This window comes from Parasteatoda tepidariorum, chromosome 3, assembly GCF_982258835.1.
Source record: "Parasteatoda tepidariorum strain Cologne lab strain chromosome 3, Ptep-v5.0, whole genome shotgun sequence".
Classification (NCBI taxonomy): Eukaryota; Metazoa; Arthropoda; class Arachnida; order Araneae; family Theridiidae; genus Parasteatoda; species Parasteatoda tepidariorum.
The window spans coordinates 76,704,078-76,729,925 of NC_141757.1; the positions used below are offsets into that span (position 1 = coordinate 76,704,078).

The window sequence follows — 25,848 nt, forward strand, 5'->3', positions numbered from 1 at the left end:
TCAATTTAATTGCTCAACTTTTAAATAATGCATAAACATGTCTAAGAACATATCAGAAAATGAGGTTTCTCTAATATGTGTTGCTTATAACATTGCCTAAAGATAAAATGCATTTGACATTAGTTTAAATTTCAACCAGGTTTGAACGATGGAGAAGGGAAAAATGCAATCAGTTATTCGTTTTTTATGAATGAAAAAAAAAAAAGAATAATCCATTTTACTATCTGAAGTGCATCTGGAAAAGTTTACTGGAATACAGTTTTGAGGTATTATAGCATCACGTAACAAAAGCTGTAGTGCCCAACTAGAACAATAAATTTTTTTCGTATTTGGTATAAGGCAGTTTACTATTAGGATGATAATTAAATCCATAATTAAATCCATTGTCTCATCCCAGTTAATCGTATAGTCTCCTTTGTCTCTTGCGCAAAAATTAAAACTAACTAACTAGCATCCCAGTTAATCAATGCCATCAACGTAACTCGACTATCTTGCTCATATCCTAAATGTCGATCTTTCCGGTTTATAAATTATAACATTTCATTATTTTATTACATTTACAATGCATGCTAATAATTTCATAATCAAAGTTACGTACCGGCAGCCGCCTCGCACAAAAAAGTAATAAATTTATTTTCTGAAGGAAATTAAGATTTTTATTTGTTATGTCTTTGCATATATAAATGAAATCTATTGGTGCACAGGCCGGATTTTACACAATTTGCAATAACGTGCAAGAAAAGTTTCAGGAAAAAGAACACTGTATTTTGATAGTGAAACAGAAAGGGTTAACAAAAAAGTGAGAATTTTCCAAAAGAAAACGCGAAAAGTGCTACAAATAATAGTGCATTTCAACAAAAAGAAGTATGGAAGTGCAACATAAGCCGATATATATTTTTCCTTCAAAAAGCTTTAGTGTATAAAGATATTTTTAGCCATTTACTCTTACACATAAAATAAACTAAATAACTGCATATTTCATTTTAGAATAAATAAATATATTTTCTGCTAAAATCTAAAATATGTATTGATATTGAATCTTACTCGGTTAATCATTCTTTTCATCGCAATGCCCATTTAGAAGAAGTGCTGAATACTTTGTAAACATACTGGTCTTTCATATCGATTCATAACTGTCAAATGGTCTTTGAATCTCACAAACCATAACAGTTTTCAAGATAAATATACCATGAAAACTAAACTATATCTGACACACTTACGTTGAAAATCCTTTTATACTATTATAAGAATATTGCAAAAAAGATGGATTTATCTAAGTAGCACCTGTTGCCACAAAACAAATAAAAAATATTTTTGTCCTTTCATTATCGTTTTCAACTTGTTATTGCATTTAATATTCTAATTAATCGTACGATTTCTCAGCGGTTCTGTAATCGATGAAAGAAATTGCGTGTGTAGAAAGCTATGATGTATTTATATTTTGCATCTTTTTTGAATAATAAATTAAATAAGTTTCATTTAAGACAAGTTTGATAAATTACATTCCAGAATTTGTGTTGTTTTGCAAGAATTAATGGTGAAAAATAGTGTAGCGTGCATTATCAAGTGATGTGTGGATATTATTTTAAAGGGAAGAGTTAAAATAAAAATTGCGAAAATAGAATAGTAAAAACGTACGTTGTTTTGGAATTTTAATAATCAAGCTTAGTGTTTCTACAGATGATAGGAATAAATAAGTTATATATTGATATTGTTTTGGAAAAAATTTAAAAGCGGAAAAAAAGCAAAGGTAAATTGATACTTTATTTTTCCATTTTGTCACCTTTTTGTAATTACAGTAATCATGTAGATTGAAAAGTTTTTATTACACTAAATTTGCATTTTGTAATTTTAATTTTGTCAAATGAGCGGAACTGATGAAGTTAAAATGAATTTACTGAGTTTAAAATTAAGTAAGCGTTTGCTAGTTTTTGTTGTTACTTTATAGAAGTAAAATTTAATTACAAAGAATCATAATTTCATGATTGTATTTCAACGAATAAGGAAAAATTCAAATATTTATTCTTATACTTAATAGTTTTTGGTAAGTTATAAAAGTTGCATTGTGTTTTGAAACTCATTACTACTAGTAAAAAAAAAATATTTTAATTTAAGAATTTAGTTTAAAGTTCATTTCATTTATAGTTTGCATGGAAGCGATATAGTTTTTAAATAAAAATGGAAGCTTTTTACACGTGTAGAAAAGGTAAGAAATTTATAATGTTATCACACAAAACCAGCCTTAATGTATGGATCTATCGACAGGTAATTTTTGATTCTGGAAAATGTTAAAGACAAAAGGTTTAGTGGGTAATTTTCTAAAGTAGAATGAATATCCTTCTTGTTATGTTTTGCGTAGTTTCTTGCTCGTAACTGTCTAAAAGTCGGTTTGTATTGTTGCTTTGTTTTACATACAGTATGTCGGGCATAGATGAATAAATATAAGCTTTAGAATTAAATTTTTCACATTTTTTTAACGATGTAAAAAAACGAAGAAAAAAGGAAAAGAAATAACAAATTTTACTAGTACAACTATTTTGTTGTTCAATATAGTAAATTATTTTATAACGTGTAGCACTAGTCATGGAAAGGGAAATACTTCTGAAATTATTTTGAAGGAAAGAAACATTATAAGAAAGTAATTGGAAACCAAAATGATACTATAAAAATACATTGAACTTGTGGCATCGTCCCAATATGTGATACCTTACTTAATAATGTAGTTATTTTACCAATCGCTAGGTGGAGCTACTAAAAGTGTTGTTTTTAGACATTTTTATCCTCTGTCATTTTATTAGGGTTCATAAAGAAGCATTATTTTTACTAAATTTATTATTTCATTTATTATAAATTATAATTAAAAAAAAATAGTTTTATAAAAACTTTAATGGACCATCCATCATTTTAATGGGCCATGCAGTGCAATTACACAGTTTACCAAGTTATATCGCATATAGGAACAGTACCGAAACTGTTCTGTTACTTCATTTTCACTGACATCAAGTCAAATTACTTCTAAAGCTTTATTTACGATTATAAAAAGTATTTAGCTGCTTTTTTAACTTTGGATTTAGAGTGAAAGCGATTTTGACTGAATTTCGAAATTTAAATATTATTAAAATATTGTTTCTTTAGTCTATGCAATTTTTCTTAATATTTTTAACAATTCTATATTGTAAATAAATTTTGCTTCAAACTTAAATATTTTACACGTAAAATTTTATTCAAGAAAATTTCTTTTTCTAAAGCGTGTGGTTTACTAGCATTTTCTTCAAACAGTTTGCAAACGATCCCTAACAAAAAAAATTTTTTTTACATACTTTGTTTTGAAAAAATTCGATTTTATTGATAAGTACCATCCCCTTTTTTGACGAATAGAATTTGAAAAATGGAAGGTGTGGCATCTATGTAAGCACGAATAAGAGACATCGTGTCAGTTGTTAAAAACATAATGTGAGCGTGTAAAAATTCGATTTTGTTTCGATTTCAACTTTTACTACTTATTTTGTTTACAAGTTGATTTACAGTCAACAGTTAACGACATAGTTTGATATTATTTATAATTTTTTAAGACGTATCTAGTTTAGTATCCTTTAAAATCAATTAATTTATATGAAATATAAAATATGCTAAAATAGATTAAAACAAGTACACGTATACAGTAGTCACGTTGAATTAAAATAATCTTACTTTTATTTAAAAATTTTAGAGTGAAAAAATGTATGTTTCTCACTCATTGTAGGAGAAACGTGTAAGATTTTATTTAAATGGAAAAAGCAGGTTTTTATTTGGTGAGGAGTTAAAATGCAAAAACCTGCTTAGTTGCATCTCTGTCGCAGGTGATTTAATTAAGTATTTATTAATAACTAAATAGTATTTTTTTAAAAAAAAATTAAATGTCTTTTATTCTGAACAAGTAAGCATAAATATAAGTTTTAAATTTGTTTTAATTTTAACTTCTGATTAAAATAAAAATGTTTTGAGCTTGTTAGGAAGTTATGAAAAACCTGTAGTTATGAAAAAATGTTTTCTCCCATTTTCTACTTATGTTAATGTCATTAATATTAAAAATATTTAAATATTTCATATTGTTGTGGAAATGCATTTTATTACTGATATCAACAATTTTATATCATTTAATATTTTTTCTAAATTATTAGCGATTCATACAAGTTCATGTTACTCAAATTTCAAGCTTTACATTTTAAAAATATTTTCATATCAATTTTTACTATAGTAATGTCTGCCTTTTCATTTTATTTATTTTAATTAGTGATAATATTATAACTTTCGATGCAGTAAAAATAAATTTTGAGCTTGTTTGAGCTATAGAACATTTCAAAAAGTCCTTAAATACAGTAGTTAGTACTAAAAAAGACTTTTTCACCAACCAACTACTTATATTAATGTTGCTAATTCTAAAACTAATATTTAAATATTTTATATTGTTGTCGAAATGCATTTTAAATAATATTTACTGATATTAATAATTTTATTTCATTTAAAATTATTAATATTTTATAACTATATCTTCTATAACTATCTCTTCTATAACTATCTCTTCTATAAACTTATCTCTTCTATTTTATTAGCGATTCATACAAGTTCAAATTATTCAAGTTTAAAGCTTTACATTTTTAAAATATTCTAGTAGCAATTCATACCATATTAATGATTGTCTATTTCATTTTACTTGTTATAATTAGAGATAATATTTTAACTCTCATAGAATTTTTGGGTTTTAGAACATTTAAGAAAGTTCTTAAATCTAGTAATTAGTCTGAAAAAAAAACTTTTTTACCAACTTACAGCTTACATTAATGCTGATTATGTAATGACTTTTGTATCTATAATAATAGTAAGTCATAGTATAGTAATGCTTATCCTTTTACAAACATATTTATTTTAGTGTTTATTAAATTTAACAGTTTTCATTTATTTTAGTGGTAATTAATTTTATATTAATTACATAAAGATGAAAATGGATGTATGGGAAAGATACTCTACAACAAAAATGTCTAAAAAGAAAAGCAATGAACCAATGCAAAATGTCTTCTTAGTGAAGAAAACTTTAGCCTATCGAGTACTTTATTTTTTGGGAGCTATAGCCTATTTTTCAGGATGCTTATATCAGACATTGGCTTTTTTAAAAATATACTTCAAGTATCCAACTACAATGGAAGTTAATGTTAAACAAGCCCCTGTTCTCAAATTTCCAGCGGTTACAGTATGTAATGGAAACAGGTGAGATAAGTCGATTTTGTTTCTTGATTTGACATTTCATTTGACATTTTTTTTTTAAATTGTAGGTCTATTTTAAAATTATTTACCGTATTTTTATTTTATTTGTGGAATGACTGCCTTTATTGTAGAAACTTTACCAAAAGTGAAAGCGAAATAATATGTACATTAGAAGTCATAAATAATATTTAAAAAAAATGTAACAAATCACTATTGCACTGAGAAAAAAAGTATAGTTAAAAGTACCAGAATATAGCAAAATTTACAGTGTTTCTGGCTCTATGAATACACCAAATAGCCTGGTAAGTTTTATCGAAGCTTTTTGGTAATGATTATGGTAAATTTAACAATAAGTTATGTTTTTTTTAATAATTAATAATAAAATTTGGTAATTTTATTATGATACCTTAGATCATGGCATAAAAACCATTCAGTTAAATTACTTTTCAGTTTTGAATTTTTTTCTAAATGTCTGGTAAGATGTACTACAATTTTGAAAACCAGAATTTCCGGAAAACCATAACCATGTAGACAGAAAAAATCCCCAAATGAATGGTTTAATATTTTTATATTATTAATCAGAACTATGTTTCTTAATTTTTTTATTAGAAATGTCATTACCGTACAGTATGGTAATTTTACCAAGCACGGTAATGATGTAGTATATGTAATGCTTGGAATTCGCGAAATAGTTACAGTTTTTGACAAGGGGGAGAAAGGGGATAGCAAGAAGTGAGACATACACTTTATTCGAAATTAATACATAACTACATTCTTAATCAGCAGATTTATACGATTTGTGTTCATATTTTTTTTTTCAAATCAAAATAAGTACACATCTATAATCATGATTTTTGTTACACTCATATTTTGTCATTGAAACATGTAGTTGCTTAAAAATAAAATATGATCTATAATGTGAGCATTGTTTCTAAACTGATAGCATATGCTTACGTGGCATAGCGTGACATGTGACAAGGTAGTCTTGGGTTTGGTGAAAGGACAAAATGGGATAAGGAGGGTCAAAATATTGAAAGAAAGTGTGACGTCTTTTACGGATGGATTCTAGGAGAATTTTAGAAAACCAGATTTACAATGTGATTAAAAAGAATTGTTTCATGAAATAGTTTTTATCAAAAAAAAAAAAATCTATTTTAAAGACTGCGAAGGAAATAATAATCTATAGAGTCGGTATTGCGTTAGTTACATTTTAGATTATAAAGTTTTATGAACATCAAATTCTAATTTTTGTTTAAATAATGAATTTTTTAGATAATTTTATTCAGCAAATGTTTCATTTCAGATAAGTTTTTTTTCAATAATTGACACTCTCATTTCTATTTATTGCAGAGTTCGACAAAGTATGTGGTGCAACTTGGATAAATCAATTTGTGAGAAAAATGAAGGCGAAAGTGATGATGTATGTTGCAGATTCACCCAGTATTTTAAAATACTGAGTAAACTCAGTCAGTTTTTTAAAAAAACAAGCGTATTTTCAAATTTAAAAAATAATTCTAATAAGAGGTTAAATCAGTTCCTTCTCATACTTTTGTTTTTTTCTTAATTGGGTATACTATAGCCTACGTCACAGGTTGTGTTATTCCTACTAAATTTAACCCATGAACGGCATTTTCTGCGAGCCTAACTTCAAGCCACAAATAAACAAACGAAGTGTTTGATCGTTTAAATAGCTGCTCGCCAGATTTTATTGCATTATAAAGAAAAGTAATTGATATTCGATTTTTGATTAATAATTGATTTATGTGGATAGTGGCATTTATGTGGATAGGGGCATAGAATTTAGCATTGCGTCATGGTAAATGTTATTCCTACTAAGTGGAAGTAGTTGTGTTTTTTTAATATTATACCCAATTAACCTCAAGGATAATTGATTTAATACTTTAATTCAGTACTAAAGTATTTTTTAGGTTTTTTGTTTGTCTTAATATTCTAATATACAGCCAATAACATTTTCTATAAAAAACCTTTTCCTTGCAAAAATTAATTATTGTAAATTATTGATTATTGTAAAATTGCAATTATAGTATTGTTGCTTAAAAAAATTATTGTAAATTATTATTAAAATATTGGGTTGTTCGGAAAGTAATTTCGTTTTTCCCCAACAGAGAACTTAACTGTATTTTTTTCTTGTACAACTTCCAACTTAAACCGTGTAATCATTATACATTTTGACAGCTGATATGGCATGGTTTACCTTGGGAATTTTGATTGATTATACGCAGTAGTTTTTTTTTTTTTTTTTTTTTTTGGTTGGTGTCCTTTCAAATATAGAAAGTGAAAAAGCAGCATTTTCGGCATAGTTAACTTTTTTACTATCGAAAAGGTAAAAACGCTGTTCAAGCAAGAAAAAAATTATTCGATGAATACGGCAATGCCAAAACTGGTTTGCAAAGTTTCGATTCAAAATAATTTCGATTAAAATGCACGATGATGCGCCACGCCAGTTTTAGCTGATAAGGACGCAAAAAAGGCATTAATTGATGCACACCGGCGAATAACAACTTGCGAAATTGCAGAGACATCAAATTTATTGATTTCGATCATTCATAATCCTTCAAAAAGCCTAAAAATTTAATCTCAAAGTTCGACATATGGGTTCCCCATGTTCTTATTGTAAGAAATTTGTGACGCCGCGTTGTTGTCTGTGATTTGCTTCTCAAACTTTAAAAAAAGTAATCAATTTTTGAAGAGCATTATCACTGGAAACGAGAAATAAGCTGCATACCTGCCAACTTGTAAGGTCGTTGAAAAAGATTTTATGAAGTGGTAGTAAAACAACAATTAAGTTTGAAAGGATTTTCTAAAAAGAAAACCATCAAGCATAATTAGCCAACAAATAGATCTTTTGTTTTATTTCATATTCTTTTTAAAGAAATTACTGATTCGTCGTGGTAGTTTAAATTTTTTTCTTTGAAACTTAAAACTTCAAGATCTTATAAGCTAAAACGCTAATGTTGCTACCGTTAAGAAAATTATTTCTCAATGGAGTGCAAATTGGCAGCTATGATGTTGTCAGCAACAAATTTTCGGTTTCTAAAAAATTTTAATGACTTTTTTTACGAAATTTTTTCGACGGTAAAACCTTTACTTCAAATAAGGAGAAAAATCACCTGGATCAGTTGTTTTTTTGCCAGATCAATCTTATACACGTGGAATCATGTTACTGACTGAAAAATGGTAAAAGTATTTGACCAGATTAGACAATATATGATTCAATAAAATATTTTTTCTTGATGATTGATTTTCTTGATGAAAAGTAAACGAAATTTTCCCAAACTCCCCAGTACATCCTAAAAACGCAACGAACGCAATATAGCCATTTCTTACTTTTGTGCAAATAAACTTTAACCAACCAACATTGCGTTAAATTTTGTGATAAAACGAATTGAAATTGAAGAAACCCACTTTTAGCATTAATGTTAAATATCTAGTGATTGGCGACTTTAGTTAATAGTTTGTCTTATGGCGTTATTTTAATGCAGTTTTCTTTTATATCTTTTTAGATTTATGTAACTAGAATGATGGAAGCCTATAAATATTTGAACCGATCTATTAGGATAACTATGGGTCACACCAGAGAAGATTTAATTCGATCTTGCCAGTTTGAGGAACGAATTTGCGACGGTTTGTGAGTATTTTAGGAGTTCATTTAATTATTTTGACAAAAAAAGTGCATAAGAAAAAAAAGTTCTGGTACAATTACCCTACTGTATGGTAATGACATTTCTTCTAAAAAAACTTATTTTTCTTAAAAATAATTATACAAAACGGTATTTAGACCATTTATTTGATAATTTTTCCTTTCATATGGCAACGGCTTACCGGAAATTCTGATTTTCTAAAATATGGTTCGTGTTACCACGCAATTGGTAAAAATACATAACTGAAAAGTAAATTTAACCGAATATATGATTTTCATACCATGCTCGAAAGTATATGATAAAATTACCAAATTTTACCACATTTACCTAGTTTTTTCTCATAATAAAAAACCAAATTTTATTGTTAATTTTACCAAAATAGTTACCAAAGAGCTTCGGTAAAATTATTTTGGCGATAGAGCATGGTACATGGTAAAAAACATGGTGTATTTTACCATATTTTCGTAATTTTGATCATGTTTTTTTATATCAGTGTACACGGTTTAATTTGGTTACACATTTAGAAATTTTTAACTAATACGATTTTTATATGATAATTTCAGTTTTGCCGTTGAGTAATTATTTATTGTAACGTACGACTTTCTGTAATAATTGCTCTCAAAAATATGCGACTTAACATGAATATGTTACGTGTTCTATTTTTTCAAAATATAAAATTAAAGAAGTATAGCTATAGTAATTAAAATTATTATTTTAAGAATTTAAAGGACGAAAATATTTAGAAATAACAATCGAAATAGTCATTAATAAAAAGTTGAGAATTCTAAATCTTGTACCGTTACCCTTCAAACTTTGGCAAGGCTGTGAACTTTTAATTGAATTTTGGTAACGGTTACCCAGGTTCAAAAATAGACAAATAACTAATGAATTACATGAAACATTTAACAATTAAAATTAAATTTTATTATAACTATAAATTTTCAACAAACACAACTTCAATCATTTCCAGATGCCTTCATGTGCACTAAAATTTCCAATTTATACACTTTTAAATTTCCAAATGGTTATACTCAAGATAAAACTTTTCGATAAAAAGCACTTTTAAATTTCATATGCACCACATTCAATTAATTCACACTAAAAGAGACATTTATGAAATAAAAATCCTAGCTCATTCTAAATTTACAAAAAGATTTAAACTTTAGGTCATTCTATTCCTACAACAGATAATTAAAATTAAATATCCAAGGCTCATCTTAAAATAGGTATCTTAACACCTGATAGAAATAATTTAAAATACGGAATAAAATGCTCTTCTAAAAAGTTACTAAAAAGGTAAGAAATTAGAGTTTATAAATACACAAGGAACTTGCAGATCACCTTCTGGAACGCCCACCGGGCCTGCAGCTAGACTTGTGGACTAGGAGAACTTCGACTTTCTGACCGCCATTCAGTTCTTTAGAAACGTTCGATTTTCTGCCGAGGAACGCTCAATTCTTGCCAACCGTCTTGAACTTAGCGACATTCAATCTATCACTTCCCGTCAACTATTCTGAGGCTTCAGATCAACTTTCTTCCAGACAACAGCTCATCCGACCAATGATGCGTACTTAGTCGCGGCATCCAGAGACTCTTTCCAAACACCAACCTTTCAGCATAGATCAACTCACTCCGAGACTCCAGCTATATCTAAACTCATTCTCGGAGATACCGGCTCAGAACACACTTCTAGCAGTCATGATAGATCCTGTCAGCGGTGAAGTTTCAACCCAACATTTCATCGGGCACGATCCCCACTCCCGTCGTACTGCTTTTTCAGCCACTCTTCACGCTTCTTATACTTTTTCCATCAAGGCGAAATAATCCATACTGACCTGTTTACTCGCTCAAAAGTCATCCCGCATCCAGGGGACGTCAGAACAAAAAAAAAGATCCACAAGAAAAACCAGCTACAAACCCACTAATACGCCATAAAAGTGATAATCCAATCCTCCTTAAATGTTAATACAATTTATATCCACAATCTACCCCAAAAATCCCATTTTAAAAGGATAAATAAAAATTTCTCATGAAATATCATAATTTTGATTGCATTCAAATTTTATCATAGTCTATTAAAAAAAAACCCTTCTTTAAAAAGTATTGATACAAAAAAAAATCTCCAATAAATTCCTTTTTATTACAATCTAAAAATTTTCTTTATATTTTTTTGAAAGTTTATATATAAAATATTATAACATTGTTTTTGCATTTTAGGATAGGTCAATATTTCAATTATGAATACACCAATTGTTATACAATCAATGCTCGCTGGGCCAATGCATCAGCCATTCCTTTAAATGCCAGTATGTTTCGACCAAGGAGTGGGCGCTCTTCAGGTATTGTTCGTAATGCCATGTCAGTTTTGAAATTAATTAAAACATTTCCTAGCCTTTTTGTAATTACTTTGACTTACTTCCTCTTAATACCTAATTGTTGAATGTTATTTGAATTGGCATTAAGTAATTTAAACCATTCAGTAAACAATTACACATGTAATATTTTTAAACATGAAATTGCATGAGAGTCTTGATCTAAAAAACGTAGTTTTAAACTTAGCACAATATATTTTGTTTCTAGAAAGGATTAAACTGCTTTAAATTTTTAAATAGAGTTGTCCATAATGTTGAACTTAGAAAGTCATGAGTACAGTCCGATGAATCCTGTTGTGAGGGCACGGATGACTATACACGATCCTGAGACTATTCCCAATCCTCAATATGATGGTGTCAGTTTGCAACCTGGACGAACTTACAACTACGGGATAAGAGAGGTGTTTCATTTTCATTATTTATAAATTGATACTGTAATAAATTCGAAAATATTTTGATAATTTTATAAATATTCTTTTGTTATGAGACTAAATATTTCAGAAGGACCCTGAATGAGCAATTTAGTTAGAAAATTTGCAGGAAAGTCGCGTAATTCTAACGTAATTTGGAGAGAAAATAACGTCGAATGTATTTCTTCTGAAAGACTCGGCTTGGTAACATTTTTGTCGACTTGGCGATAGTCTAGGTGACTTAGTGATAATCTTGGTGATTTGGAGGTACTTAGCTACCACTTTTGGCAAAAAAATGATAGTTCCAGAAAATTCAAGTTTCGCAACGATTATACTACCATTTATGGAGTTATACTGGAATTGTCGAGAACCATATAAAAAGTTTCGGTGTTTCCGCGCCAAACCTATAATATAAATAGGAGTGTTCCTCCTCACTAATGATACACTAAAAAAATAATTCTAGATAAAATTACGATTAAAAGTACTAGCACTCTGGATACCAGCTCATTTTACCGTAAAATTATACGAACAAATATATGATATACCGTACTTTTCACTGTAATATTTACTGTAAATTCACCTTGTGCCATTAAACTCTACATTAAATTCAATTCTATACTGTAAATTCACCAAATCACTTTAATTAGATAAATATTACTATTAATGTTAAGGTATAAAACTTTAGGGTAAACTTTTTACCGTAATTTGATCTGGAATTTTTTACATTGTATAATTTAGGTAATAAAATCAATTTTTATTTGAAGTGGACGATAAATAAAACTAATTATATTCAGTAGATAGCAATAAAATTAATTTTTAATAATTTTCATTTTAATAGAATTAATTTTACTATGAGTATTAAAATTTCGATGAAACTTGTGTTATACTCGTACAATGCAGCATACTTACTATTCAGTCATAATTCTAAACTTGGAAACGCGAAAATTATTAATTTAAAGTTTACAGCTACTCATATGTTACTATAAAAGCTTCAGATCGTTAAATGTCATTCATCTTGAATGGGAAGTTTACTACTACTTATAAGTTATGATAAAAGCTTTAGATCTCGAAGAATATCATTCATCTTGACTGGGAAGTTTATTGCAACTACTTATACGTTAAAAGCTTCAGATCGCTGAATTTCCTTCATTATGATTGGGAGGTGAAAGTAGCTGATTTGTAATGCTGATCGCATTTCAACCATCATGCCATTGGTTTTAGAAGTGACTCTTCATTTCCTTCATTATGATTGGGAGGTGAAAGTAGCTGATTTGCAATGATCACATTTCAACCATCATGCCATTGGTTTTAAAAGTGACTCTTCACGATCCTCTTGTCCAACAGCTGGTTGTGCTTCAAGAATCTTTTTAACTTTTACTACTGATAATAATATTTATTTATTTTCTCTATAAGTTGAACGCAATTAGAAAGATTCATATGAATTCGATACCTGTTTTCAGAGTACCATCCACGTACTACCAGAGCCTTACCAGACTAACTGCAAGAATTATACTGGCCTTAAGGAAAGAAGAACCGGTGCAAAACAGACGCAAGAGGTATGACAATACCTATTAAATATGATGTTCTTTCTTCAATAAATTTCATGGATTAATAAACGCAAATGCTTAATTGCATTTATTAAAATTAGTTTACTTAGTGAATGATTCTGACTTTCTAACCGAAATCATTAATTACTAAAAATGACTAACTTTACATCTGTCGGTTTTTAGGATTGCATGTCCCAATGTTGTGCAGAGTACCACGTAAAATATTGCGATTGTACAGTCCATAGATTATCTCTCATTTATGATATTCGAACCTGCTGGAAACAAAAAGAGAGTAAGTAACTACGAAAATATCATAAATATTCATTTCCCAAGTTTTTAATCCTGTGAAATACGATAATTTCGGGGTCATTCGTTATTCATTCATTCATTCGCGAATTCGTATTTCGCTAATTAATATAAGATGGGAGAGTTTCATAATTTATAACAAAACGCTTTCTAAGAGAAAAGTATATTGAATAACATAGCGATGAATGATGTTAACGATACAGTGTCTGAATGGAATCTGAATATTAATTAATAATACATCACTGCTCAGAGCGCCAGCTGTGAGAATGAGAAACATATATTATTAACACTACCCACTGTTTCCTTTATAGGGGCGGTTTTAAAGGGTATCATAAAAGGCAATATTTTTTCAGTAATTTAAATTATGTTAAAGAATTATTATTATTTTCTAAAATTTTAAATAACAACTCGTACTTAATTTCCATTAATTTTTACAATGCCTTGAAAAAAAGTGTAAAGTAAAAAGTAAAAGTTTTTATTCAATTAAGTGTTTAGTAAATTCAGGTTCAATAACACTTTGTTACTTGCGATCTTTAAACTTCAGATTTCGATAGTTCTTGAATATATTCGATAGTGCTGAATTTTTATGTATTTTAAAATTTTTTACAAGTTCTTTTGAAATTTACAATTAGAAAAAAATGGATTGAATTTTCTTAGCAATTGTTTTGTTTATTTCATGATGACTATTATTGATTTAGAAATTTTTATTAAAAAATGGCAACTGGGCCAATAATCTATTAGCCTGTGAACTTTCGATAAATTGAACTCTTTTGTATTTCCATATTTATCATTATAGTTACCCGGGGAACATTTTTTAACCAGTATTACTATCTACAGATCTATATTGCGCAGAAAAAAAAAGAAAAACTGTTGCCATCAATAAAATTGACTCCTGCATTGAACATTTCGAACTGACAAACAAACATAAACGTTTTTTTTTCCTTTTAGAATAACTTTCCAAAATATGAAAGTGTTGAAATTTTTTATTCTAATTAATTTACCAGCGTCTTCTGACGATTACCATTCCTTTATACACTTAAATTTTTCTTTAGGAACAAATATTTTAAAATAACGGACAAAACACCATGTATTACTTATTTTTATTTATTATTCTAGTTAACTGTAAGGTTATTGCAGAATTTAAATTTGATCTAAATAGTGTCTAAACTCCAAAAAATGAATACTATGACTAAAATTTGATACTTTGAGTTTTTACTTCCATATATAAATGTGTCTTTTGTCTGTTGCATTACTTCTTAATAATTTCTTCTTCTAAGTTTCGTAATTATTCAGAACAATTCTACAAATAAATTTTTGTAATTTTTTCTATTTTCCTTTAAATAAAAAAAAAAAGAAATTTGATTATTCAGATTATGCTGAATATTTTTTGTTAATTTTAGGTTTGGTGACTTAGGCGCCCATGTCATGCATTTTGTTTTTTTCATATAAAACAATTTGTTTATTTAGAATTAATTAAATAAAGAAAAATGAAATGAACAATGTAGAAAACAAATATTGATTGCATACAAAGTATTGATAGCAAACAAATATTGATAGCAAACTGATTGAACAAATATTGATAACAAACTAAACCAGTTCTAAAAATATATTGAACAGCGATTAAATCATAGTGCTTTCAATTTCTAATTCTGAGTTTTATATTTATAAAGTTTTCTCACCTATTGATTTAAAAGTTGTTTAGATGAACACAAATAAAATTTAGGGTCAATGTTTGATTCAAATTAATCTAAATCCTCTAATTACTTCCTGAAAGTATTATAATATTTAGTTACAAAAAACTCTATTCATAGTGTTTTTTTTCCAACTATCTTTAGAAAATTGTCTGAAGGAGCATGATCAAGAAGTAAAAGAATTATGCTACCCAGAATGTCGTATGCCTTGCACGTAAGTATTACTTGATGAAAAAGTTAGTAAAAAATATTAAAATTCTTTAATTTGACATTTTCGATATTTTTAGCTAAATATATCAAAAAATTTTAACGTTTTCTTGAAATCTTTTGCTAAGTATATATAAAACTATAAATTTTGTATCTCGTTTTTGCTTTACAACTTTGGCAAGGGATAAAAAAGTTTTAATATTTGCTTGACGATTATGAATATGAATATCGATTATTCCTGCATATTTTTTACGCACAATACATTTCCGTTAATCAACAAGTTTACAGTCAGAGATCATTTATTTCAAGTACATTGAATATTCTCTTAGTTTAGAGCGATGCAATTATGAAATAGTCGTATTGAGAAAGAGTTTTTAGTGGTAAACTGAGAAAAAAAGTATGATCAAAATTACCAGAATGTGGTTGCTTCTAGCTCCATGGGAACACCAAAAAGTGTCGTGATTTTCATTGAAACGCTTTGCTAATGATTTTGATAAAATTATCAGTAAAATATACTTTTATAATATATAATAAAATTTGGTAAATGTTATAAAATTTAGTAATTTCATCATGATACCTCATAGCATGAAATAGAAAAAATTTATTGAGAATGTAAGTAAAATGAAACATTATTTTTAGAACCAGAATTTCCGAAAAAATTACCAAATGAATTGTTTAAATACAGTATATTTTGGTTTCTATTGCCAGAATTATGCTTTCTTTTCCCAAAAAATGTCATTATTATACAGTAAGTTAATTTTACCACACTGGGACTAATATATTTTGGAATTTTATTATAAATGTTAGCTTTCACTTAATAAAATCTTTAAAAAGAAAACAAAGTTGTAAGGTGGATGTTGTCATAACTATCTATTGAGCTAGCTAACAGTCCACATTTTTTATTACAAAGCATAAAAATAGTGAGCAACATACAAAATTGTAGTCAAAACATAATGTTACATTAGAATATATGGAATTTGTTGTTGAATTATAGTATGTGTAAAAAGACATAAATCATTTCTTAATTTTCCAAGTAAACAATAAGTTTATTACAATGTGTTTAGTAATTATTTTAATATCTTTTTCAGCAAGATTACTTATACTTATTTAGCTGTTGACTCATATGCACTTCAACAAGTAAGATTAGTTTTATTGTTAAAAAATATACATGTTTGTCAATAAATGTACATATTTGAATATTTTTTTAGGGTGCATGTGAAGATGTAGACATGTTTAATCGAACGCTATCAGATGAAGATAAGTATGCGTATACAGTTTTTTTCTTGTATAGTTAAAAATGTAATCCGTAATTTGTATCTCTAATCAAATCTTTAAGACTCTTTTTGGTAAATGAAATAAAAATAAAACTTCAACATAGATCCTCCCGAATTAGTATCTAAAATTTAATAATAATGAAAAAAATTTATTCGATATTTAACGAAAAAGTATATTAGTTTAACACAGCAATAGTTAAATAAATATATCGTTTAATTATATATCAACTATATATCAACTACTTGTAATCGTGATTACAACTTTGATTACAGCTGTAATCATAATTACAATAGTCGATTACAGTATAATCAATTACTTGTAATCGTGATTGCATTTTTTTATAATTTTGATTATAGTAATCAAAATTATAAAAAAATACTTGTAATCTTGATTACAATTCACCAAAACTTTGATAACAACTGTGATCATGATTCCAAGTAATTGCGATTACAAGCAATCGCAACAAAAACGATTACGGGTAATTAATGATTACAAGTAATCAAAATATATGATTACATGTAATTATGATTTCAAGTAATTATGATTACTTGTAATCAAACTATATGATTGCAAGTAATTACGATTGTATACTATAAATAAATACATTATGTACGTATGTATGGTGTTGCATATTTTTATGTACATGTAATGTACGAAAGCATGTACATACACTTTGTGATTCCTATATATACACGTACAATGTTTGCACAAGCATTGTTTGTACATACAATATACATAATTAAATTGTAATATGCATAATACAATACGCATATGCTTAGTACACATAATTATATGCACATATAGTTATTACACTAGTACATATAGTTGTGTAAATAAAATGCATGCATGAATGTTTACATGTGCATAGATATATGACTTGTACGCGAAACCTATGTACATATGTATGTACATGTAAGTATATATCTATATTCTTTGTTAATACATATGCACGTATAATGTAGGGATGTACAAAAAATTGTTATATGTACAGAGAATGTTTGCATGCACATGCAGCGTGTCATGTACGTAATTACATTTAATGTATAAATACATGCGTACATTTAAGTATCTGTATTTACAATGTATGTATTCACAAACACTTTGCATGTATTAGAAAAATAACTGTATAGTTATTAGAGTTTGTTTTAGAATTTGTTCTAAAACATATAAAACTCAATCTCTTATTTTTCGGAAAGCAAACGATAATCTCATTCGGATAATCTTTAACGATAATCTTTATAAATTCCTAGATATTATTCCTACATTTAAAATTAACCCTTTCTTATTGCCATCTAAAAATTTCTATGAACTATGCATTATGTTACAAAAAAAATAAATTTGTAGTGTCAAATATTTAAGAAAATACCCGGAAATTATTTTTTATTCAAACAATTTTAAAATGATATAGAACAATTAAAGCTGGCAACTTAATTTAAATATCGTTTTAACTTGCTAGAGTCGTTATCAGTGGTTTTCACACTTAAATTACATTTATTTTATTTATTGCATTGTGCATATATTTAGACATAAATGTATTGTACGTATGCACAATGTACGCATGTACAATGTATGAATGTACATACATTGTTCATGCATACTTGGAACATACGTGTATTGTACATGTGTGGATACTTTCATTGGACATAAATACATTTTACATATTACATACATTGGGATAACATAAATGTATACACGTAAAATTTATGTACAATAGTGAAAGATATGTGTACGATTTATGTGAAAGATTTATGAACAATATATGATATATACAATATATGAATGTTCATCTGATCACTATATTCTGTACAATATATGTATGCATGTACACATGTTATGCATGTCGAATGCAAGTATGTACATTTGTACAACATATGCATGTCGAATGTACGTATATGTATGTGTGAAATATAAGTACGCCCAATATACGTACAATTGTGCACAAATTTATTATTCATTTTTTGATACATACATTGAACAAACACATATCGTGTATATGTACATGCATATGATGTACATACATGCATGCATATGATGTACATACATGCATGCATATAATGTACATATATACACATATATACTGTTCATAAATAAGTCGTACATGCATGCATTAGCATACATTGAACACTCATATATCGTGTAAGTGTATATGCATATTTTGGAGATACATGCCATGTACACGTACACATATATTGCACATATATGCATTTATATTGTTCATGACTGAATCGTACATGCCTCCATGGGACATTCAGAGATTGTACATGCAGCCATGGGACGTACATACATTATATATGCATGCATGGAACACATTTTACTTGAAAATACACGTATGGGACATTCATACATTGTACAATGTACATGCATAAGATATAAATATATTTTAGATATCTGCATGGGAAATACATTGTACAAACAATGCATGTATGTTCATACAACGTATGTTCATACAGGTACTGGTATGTACATGCGTACATGAACATGGATATGCATTTTACATGCACAAGTACTTGCGGAAAATGCATACATTCATTGTGTATAAATGTACATGTCAACATTGTTTGCACATGCATATTTATTAGGTATATACGTACATATATTTTATACATACAATATAAGTATAAGTATATGTGCAATATAAGTATATGTGCATAAGTATATGTGCAATCATATATTTTGATTAATTGTAATCATAATTACATGTAGTCACGATAACTTGTAATCACGATTACAGTTGCAATCAAGATTATAAATGTTTGTAATCATGATTACAAGTAATTGATTATATAGCAGCGTTTGCATGGTTGTATACGTATATTGTATGCATAAAGAGAGAATAAAGGTCCTATCAAAAGAGAGCAATAACTGATAATTAATTAAAATTTACTATCAGTGAATGATGATTATCAAAAAATATATGGTAGTAATGTTTTAAAATTTTTCTTTTGTTTAGGAGTAAGCTAATCTGCCTTCGTGTATATTACGCCACTGCAGATTCGGAGATATACACTCATCGACCCAAATATAATGTAAGTAATTATCAAAATTAGGATTTTCACACCACTACATAAAAAAAAGTAATATGTAAGATATGGGTATATTCTTATAAACTCATGATTGTGAAAATTGCAACACCATGAAGGACTTATGCGAGAGAGCTGAAATTTTCAGGAAATGCAAAGTAGAGCATGTTATGCAAATGATTAGAATTTCAGACCTGTAGCGCATGCGCATGCTGAGCAGCGCCCTCTGAACGGCTGATAGATCCGAATAAATAGACGGCTGTAGCGACGCGTGTATGGTAATCGGTGGTAATCTGCTTGTGGTAAACGTTAGTTCAGTCGTTACTTATGCCTCTTCGACGAAAGAGAGCGAGTTTTCAGCAACTTACGGACTTTGAACGGAGGAGAACCATCGGCCTTCGGGAAGCTGGATTATCTTATGGTGCAGATGCCGCTCGTGTGCAGCGTAACAGCAGCACAGTGGTGTGTGTTTGGAAGCAGTGGACGAACGAGTGTCAGACAACTTGGAAATCCGGGAGTGGACCCCGAAATGTCACGTCAGCTCGAGACTATAGACACCTGGTCCGAATGGCGCTGACTGACAGTACGGTCCCCACTAGACAACTGGCAGCACAGTGGTCAATAGCGACAGGTGTTTCATTGTGTGCTTCATCAATTCATAGACGCCTGCTGCAGCATGGACTGCGCTCAAGGGACTCCTTTATACAGGATCCCCCTCACGCTAAACCATCGCCGCCTGCGGCTGCAATGGGTCAAACAGCATAGGGACTGGCGTGCTGAATGTTAGCGTGTCGTGATTTCTCACGAATCCCGCTTTAATTTTTAGAACCATGATGGTCGAATTCATGTCAGACGCTATGCCGGTGAACTCCACCTTCCGGAGTGCGTTATCGAACGCCACAGTGGACGAACACCTGGAGTTATGGTCTGGGGTGCCATAGCATATCATGGACGATCTCAATTGCTACGAATTATGGGTAATCTGAACAGCAACCGGCACATCAGTGAAGTTCTACAGCCCCAAGCTGTTCCCTTCCTTCAAGCCTCGACAGGCGCTGTATTTCAACAGGACAATGCCCGCCCTCATATAGCTAGAACTGTTCAATCCTTCCTTGCATCGCGGCAGGTACAGCTTCTTCCTTGGCCTGCGTATTCACATGTGTGCGATTGAACATGTGTGGGATTTCGATGGTTGGCGTCTCACTCGTGATCATCGTCCTGTTGCTTCTACAGACGAACTTTGGGTACGCATACAAACAATATGAAGCGCTCTTCCTCAGGCAGACATTCAAAATTTGTTTGACTCCATGCCACGTCGTGTAACAGCACTTAATGCGGCGCGTGGTGGTTACACAAAATACTGATTTTGATCTCTTGTTATTGTTTGTTTGCTTTGAAAATTTTATAATTTATTTGTACTACTACTAGTCAGCTGTATATTAAATTTCATTTAATTATGACGATTCCCTCATGGTGTTGCAATTTTCACAAACATGAGTTTATAATTAGTTTTCTTTTATTAAAATTATCAAATCAAAATAGTTGAAATATCTAAGGACTCAAAATTTAAAAAAATTTCACACTCTTTTTGAATTAAACCTAATTTAGTATTTAATTTTCGAAATTATCTAATGAGCCTGGAAAGTTTCGCTGAAAGGTCTTGAGGTCTTGTACTTAAATATGTAACACTTATTATACTCAAAGATAATTTTATGGCATAGTTATTTTATTAATATGATTATTTGAAATAGGTTTAATTCAGACTAAAATCAAGCTTTCTATTTTTAAGATCTATTTTCAATTTATTACATCTATTTTCAAGAAAAAGCGAAATTATTTAATTAATTTTAATAAAGCTTTTGACGCATTTTATATTCATTGGCTACAAATGGATTAAATCTGAAGCATAATTTTTCTACGTTTTTATACAGTAATGCTTTCAAAAGAACATACTTTGATGTACCCACATTCAAAAATTAATGTATGTTTTATTAAAAACATATCTAAATATTGTTTTTGAATTAAAATTGCTCTTTCAGGTATGTATTTTCCTCAAAAACCTCAATACATTTTTTTGTATTATTAATTAAATAGTTCATCGCTATCAAAACTAGATTTCACTTAGTATGTAGTATATTTTACTGAACTCTACACACTGTGTATCTCATAAAAAATATTCCGAAAAATTAATTAGTTTTTGGCATATGTGAATTATAAATGAGAGTATAAACATTATTTATACACAATGGTAATTTAAAGTGTTTTTACAAATTATAACAGGAATGTATTTTTTATTGAATTTGGTAATTTTAAGAAAATTGTTTTGTTTTCCATGAAAAACTGCTATATGAAGGCATAAACTTGTGTACTATAATGGGACTAAAAAAGTTAACATTCGATAATTAGTTCGAAAATTATACTAACTGTTAAACTTGTTAGAGAAATTCCATTCGGATCACTCTTCAATTATAGCAGGAATGTAACTAAAGAAAGAAAATTCTGTATGCTGAAAGGGCTATATTTGTTAATAAACTTAACACAGAGTTTTTTTTCTTCAAAATTCCAATTTTACGAAAGTTATTGCAATTTTAAGTGCCTTTAATGCGATATTTTTCGCACTTTCTTTGCGTAACGTTATACTTCGCTTTGCTGCACAAAATCTGAAATAATTAGAAACTTGAAATTACGTTGAGATGTAGAAAAAAGTGCAGAGAGTACGACAGAAGGAAAAAAAAAACTAAGATTTGACAATTAGTTCAGGAATTAATAATTGTTAATTTTGAGAAAAAAAAAATGTTTGGTTGATCTGTAGTCTGCTGAAATGCAACTACGAAGTTAGAATTTGACGATTGGAAAGTGCCATTTTTATTTGTGATCCTAACACGAATTTTATTTCAAAATTACAAATTGTTCAAAAGTTATTGCAAATTTATGTACTTCATTGTTGAAGAAAATTTATTTTCCCCTCACAAAACCGTTATTTCCTTATTTTATAAGCTCGCACAGATGTCAATCAAATTTAACAAAAAGAAAAAAAAGAGAGAATATACGTTGCACAAATTTTATCATTTATTGAAAAATTTTTAAAACTATAAAAAAACTTGTTAAGGAATGACAAAAACAATTATTTAGTTGAATTGTTATAATTCTCATCAACGAGTAAACTTATTTCTCATTTATTTTCTTAATGAGTTCCTTAATCTGTATTCCTTAGATTATTTTTTTTCAAGTACATATGGTTAGTTTTTAAATCTAGGTAATCAGCTATTTCATTACGAGTTACATATTAACAAAGTGTTCTAACTTAAAGCTAGAATAATTGTACATTTTGAAAATAAAATGCGTTGTGCTTTTGTGGAAAAACTTGACGTTCAAGATTAAAAAAACAATGATGAATGAAAATCAATTAACGGAGGTTTGTGAGCGAAGCATCTTATTTTATTGAAAACAATATTTTATACGTTTACGAAACGTTTTGAAATTAATAGTTTTTCTTTATAACTAAATGACTTTTATAAATTGATCATTAATTTCATAAATGGAAATCTTTTTTGCAAAGCTAATAAGTTCACATTTACTTTGCTAAATAAATTTAAAAAAGTATGGTCAAAACTACCTGAGTATGGAAAAGTTACAGTGTTTCTGGCTCTATGGAAACATCAAAAAGCTGAGAAATTTTTACCGAAGCGCTTAGGTAATGATTTTAGTAAAATTAACAATAAAATATTGTTTTATAATATGTGAAAATATTTGGAAAACGTGGATCTAATTTTCAGTTTTGTATTTTTTGTTAAATGAGTCATAATAAGAACTAAGATTTTGAAAACCCGAATTTCCGGTAAACCGTTACCATATGAATGGAAAAAGTACCAAATGGATGGTTTAACCTTCTGCTTATGGCTGGTGAAACTGATGGTCCAGAATAACAAGTGCTATCAGGCGCCACAATGTGGGACAAAATCAGAAAAATGCGGCCAAAATTAGAAAATTAACTTCAATGTTCTAAAAATTGATCACCTATAGGTTTTTTGGGTCGCTGATTTCAAATATGAAGTCATAATTTCAAAAACAAAGCAAAATGGCGGATGATTATTGAAAAAATTATAAATAAATAAATTAAAAATTATTTACTAGTAGTTTTTGAGATCTTTGATTGCAAATTTGTGGTTAATAGTTCTAATAAATAAAGTAATGGATTTAAAATCGCAAATATTTATCAAAACAAATTTAAACTAAATAAATTGAATCAAAATATTTAAGATTGTTAATTGCAAATTCAATTATCGAATTTAAAAAAAATGATGAATCTATTTTGCTAGATATAAAAAGTTTTGAAAATGTTATAGCAAAAATAATAATCTCAAGTTTATTTTTATAATTTTTTCATTAATTTTATCATTATTATAAAAATGACACGAACTATAAAAATCGATATATCAGCCAAATTCGCAAATATTCGCAGCTAATTTTTCTTAGTTCTTGAGTATATATACCAAGCAAATGTACAATTTTTTTTCTACCTCGGCAACGTAAAGCTTTTTTTATAGAGCACCCTAAAGTTAAAATTCCATTGTACAGGGCAGAAATAGGGAAATGGCTCTGGTTTTAATAGTATTTATGTAAAATAATGAATCCATACATATCTTAGAAATACATTTATCTATAAATCATGCATAGTTTTAATATTTTTATTTACTATAAGGATTTATCATATTAATAAAAATTAAACTGAAAAATTTTAATTTTTTTATTTCGACTTTGTTTCCATTTAATTGCTATTTCCATTAATAAACTAAAAAAAAAAAAAAAAATACACCGTCATATTCCTTGGACATTTTACTACAAAAAACCATATTGAGATTTTTTTTTCTTATAACTTCATTTTTTTAATATTTGACAGCGAAAAATGATTTTTGTTCCACAGTGCGCCGTCGGCTGTACATTTTTGATTTAATAACCAGATTATGGTTTCGATGTATTATAAGTGTCATTAGCATCCAGGGCAGTAATTTTACCAAAATTTCTTTCTCCGTGTAATTTGTGTGATAAAGCAAAATTAATTTTTTTTTATTGAATCGGTGTTTAGGCTTTAACTTTTAGCTTTTGTGATTTAATTTGAATCTGAGAATTTTACCTTTTAGGGGATCCAAGTATTCAGCGTTATTGGAGGATACATTGGTTTATGGCTTGGAGTATCATTACTGGATATTCATGGCTATTTTGTGAACGGGGCATTTCTGTGTTTCCAGAAGAAAAAAGCCTCAAAAGAAAGTCATAAACGTAATAGCGTACAAAACATCCAAAACAAAATTTCAAATCATCGATATTGACGTGAATTTACTTTGACATGCCGAGCTATAAAGTTTATTTCGTCACTTGCGTAATAATCTGTACTTACGTAATATTCAGTTCGAATGTAAATCATAATAAAAAAATACTTATTTTATAAGAACTACTTGTGATTAATTCTATTTTTATTTTTATACCATAAACTGATTTAATGTATTTTAAAAGTTCAAAAATATTTATTTTCGAACTGAAAAAAAATATTTCTGTTTCAGTTTTAAAAATATTTGAATGAATCAATAGTTTAATTCACACGTGTTTATTTTTGTAAAACTGTTATTCTTTCTTTCATGAAGCACCCGGGTATGACATTTTCTGCCTGGGATCATCTTTATAACAGTGATAATTTCCTCTTGATTATTAATATCTCATAACTTGAATCGGCAACAGCTGTCTTTTTTTCAAAATTACGTTTTAATTTAGTGGACTGGTCACTTTTTCAGGATTCAATAACATTTAATGAACATATAATTAACAATAATGATACTAAGAAGCCATATTTCATGTCACTAACGCTCTTTTATTAGCAGCTGAAAAATCCATTCCAAACGCCTTACATAAGTTACCTACAAAAAGATATCAAACCCGGGTGGAATAAAGAACGTTTCAAAACCCTTTAGAGATCAAAAATGAGCCTGGAGAAAATTTTGCAGATATCTTACAATTGAAAATTTAATATTGTTCAAACAAGCACCGGCACTTGTTCGAAAAATTCTCAAAGTCAGAAAAATTCCTGGATTATATGTATATGTAAGCGAAATAACTAATAAC

General features: G+C 28.5%; 1 protein-coding gene across 1 annotated transcript; it reads left to right on the top strand.

Annotated features, from left to right (window-relative positions):
- Window positions 1–4,949: 4,949 nt before the first annotated feature.
- LOC107450958 (degenerin mec-10-like) lies at window positions 4,950–25,134 on the top strand. Its single transcript, XM_043044783.3, has 12 exons — window positions 4,950–5,244; window positions 6,592–6,661; window positions 8,766–8,890; window positions 11,121–11,242; window positions 11,516–11,676; window positions 13,146–13,241; window positions 13,416–13,524; window positions 15,374–15,443; window positions 16,525–16,573; window positions 16,645–16,697; window positions 19,662–19,737; window positions 24,873–25,134. The coding sequence occupies exons 1-12, from the start codon at window positions 4,976–4,978 to the stop codon at window positions 25,059–25,061; spliced, it is 1,389 nt and encodes a 462-aa protein (XP_042900717.2). The 5' UTR covers window positions 4,950–4,975; the 3' UTR covers window positions 25,062–25,134.
- Window positions 25,135–25,848: the final 714 nt, after the last annotated feature.

What these genes read in the sequence shown, in the direction of transcription:
- LOC107450958 (XM_043044783.3), top strand. Translation starts at nt 4,976, where the DNA reads ATGAAAATGGATGTATGGGAAAGATACTCTACAACAAAAATGTCTAAA. An exon ending in GAACGAATTTGCGACGGTTT is followed by an intron (nt 8,891 to 11,120) that starts GTGAGTATTTTA and finishes TTTGCATTTTAG; the next exon opens with GATAGGTCAATATTTCAATT. An exon ending in GTGCAAAACAGACGCAAGAG is followed by an intron (nt 13,242 to 13,415) that starts GTATGACAATAC and finishes GTCGGTTTTTAG; the next exon opens with GATTGCATGTCCCAATGTTG.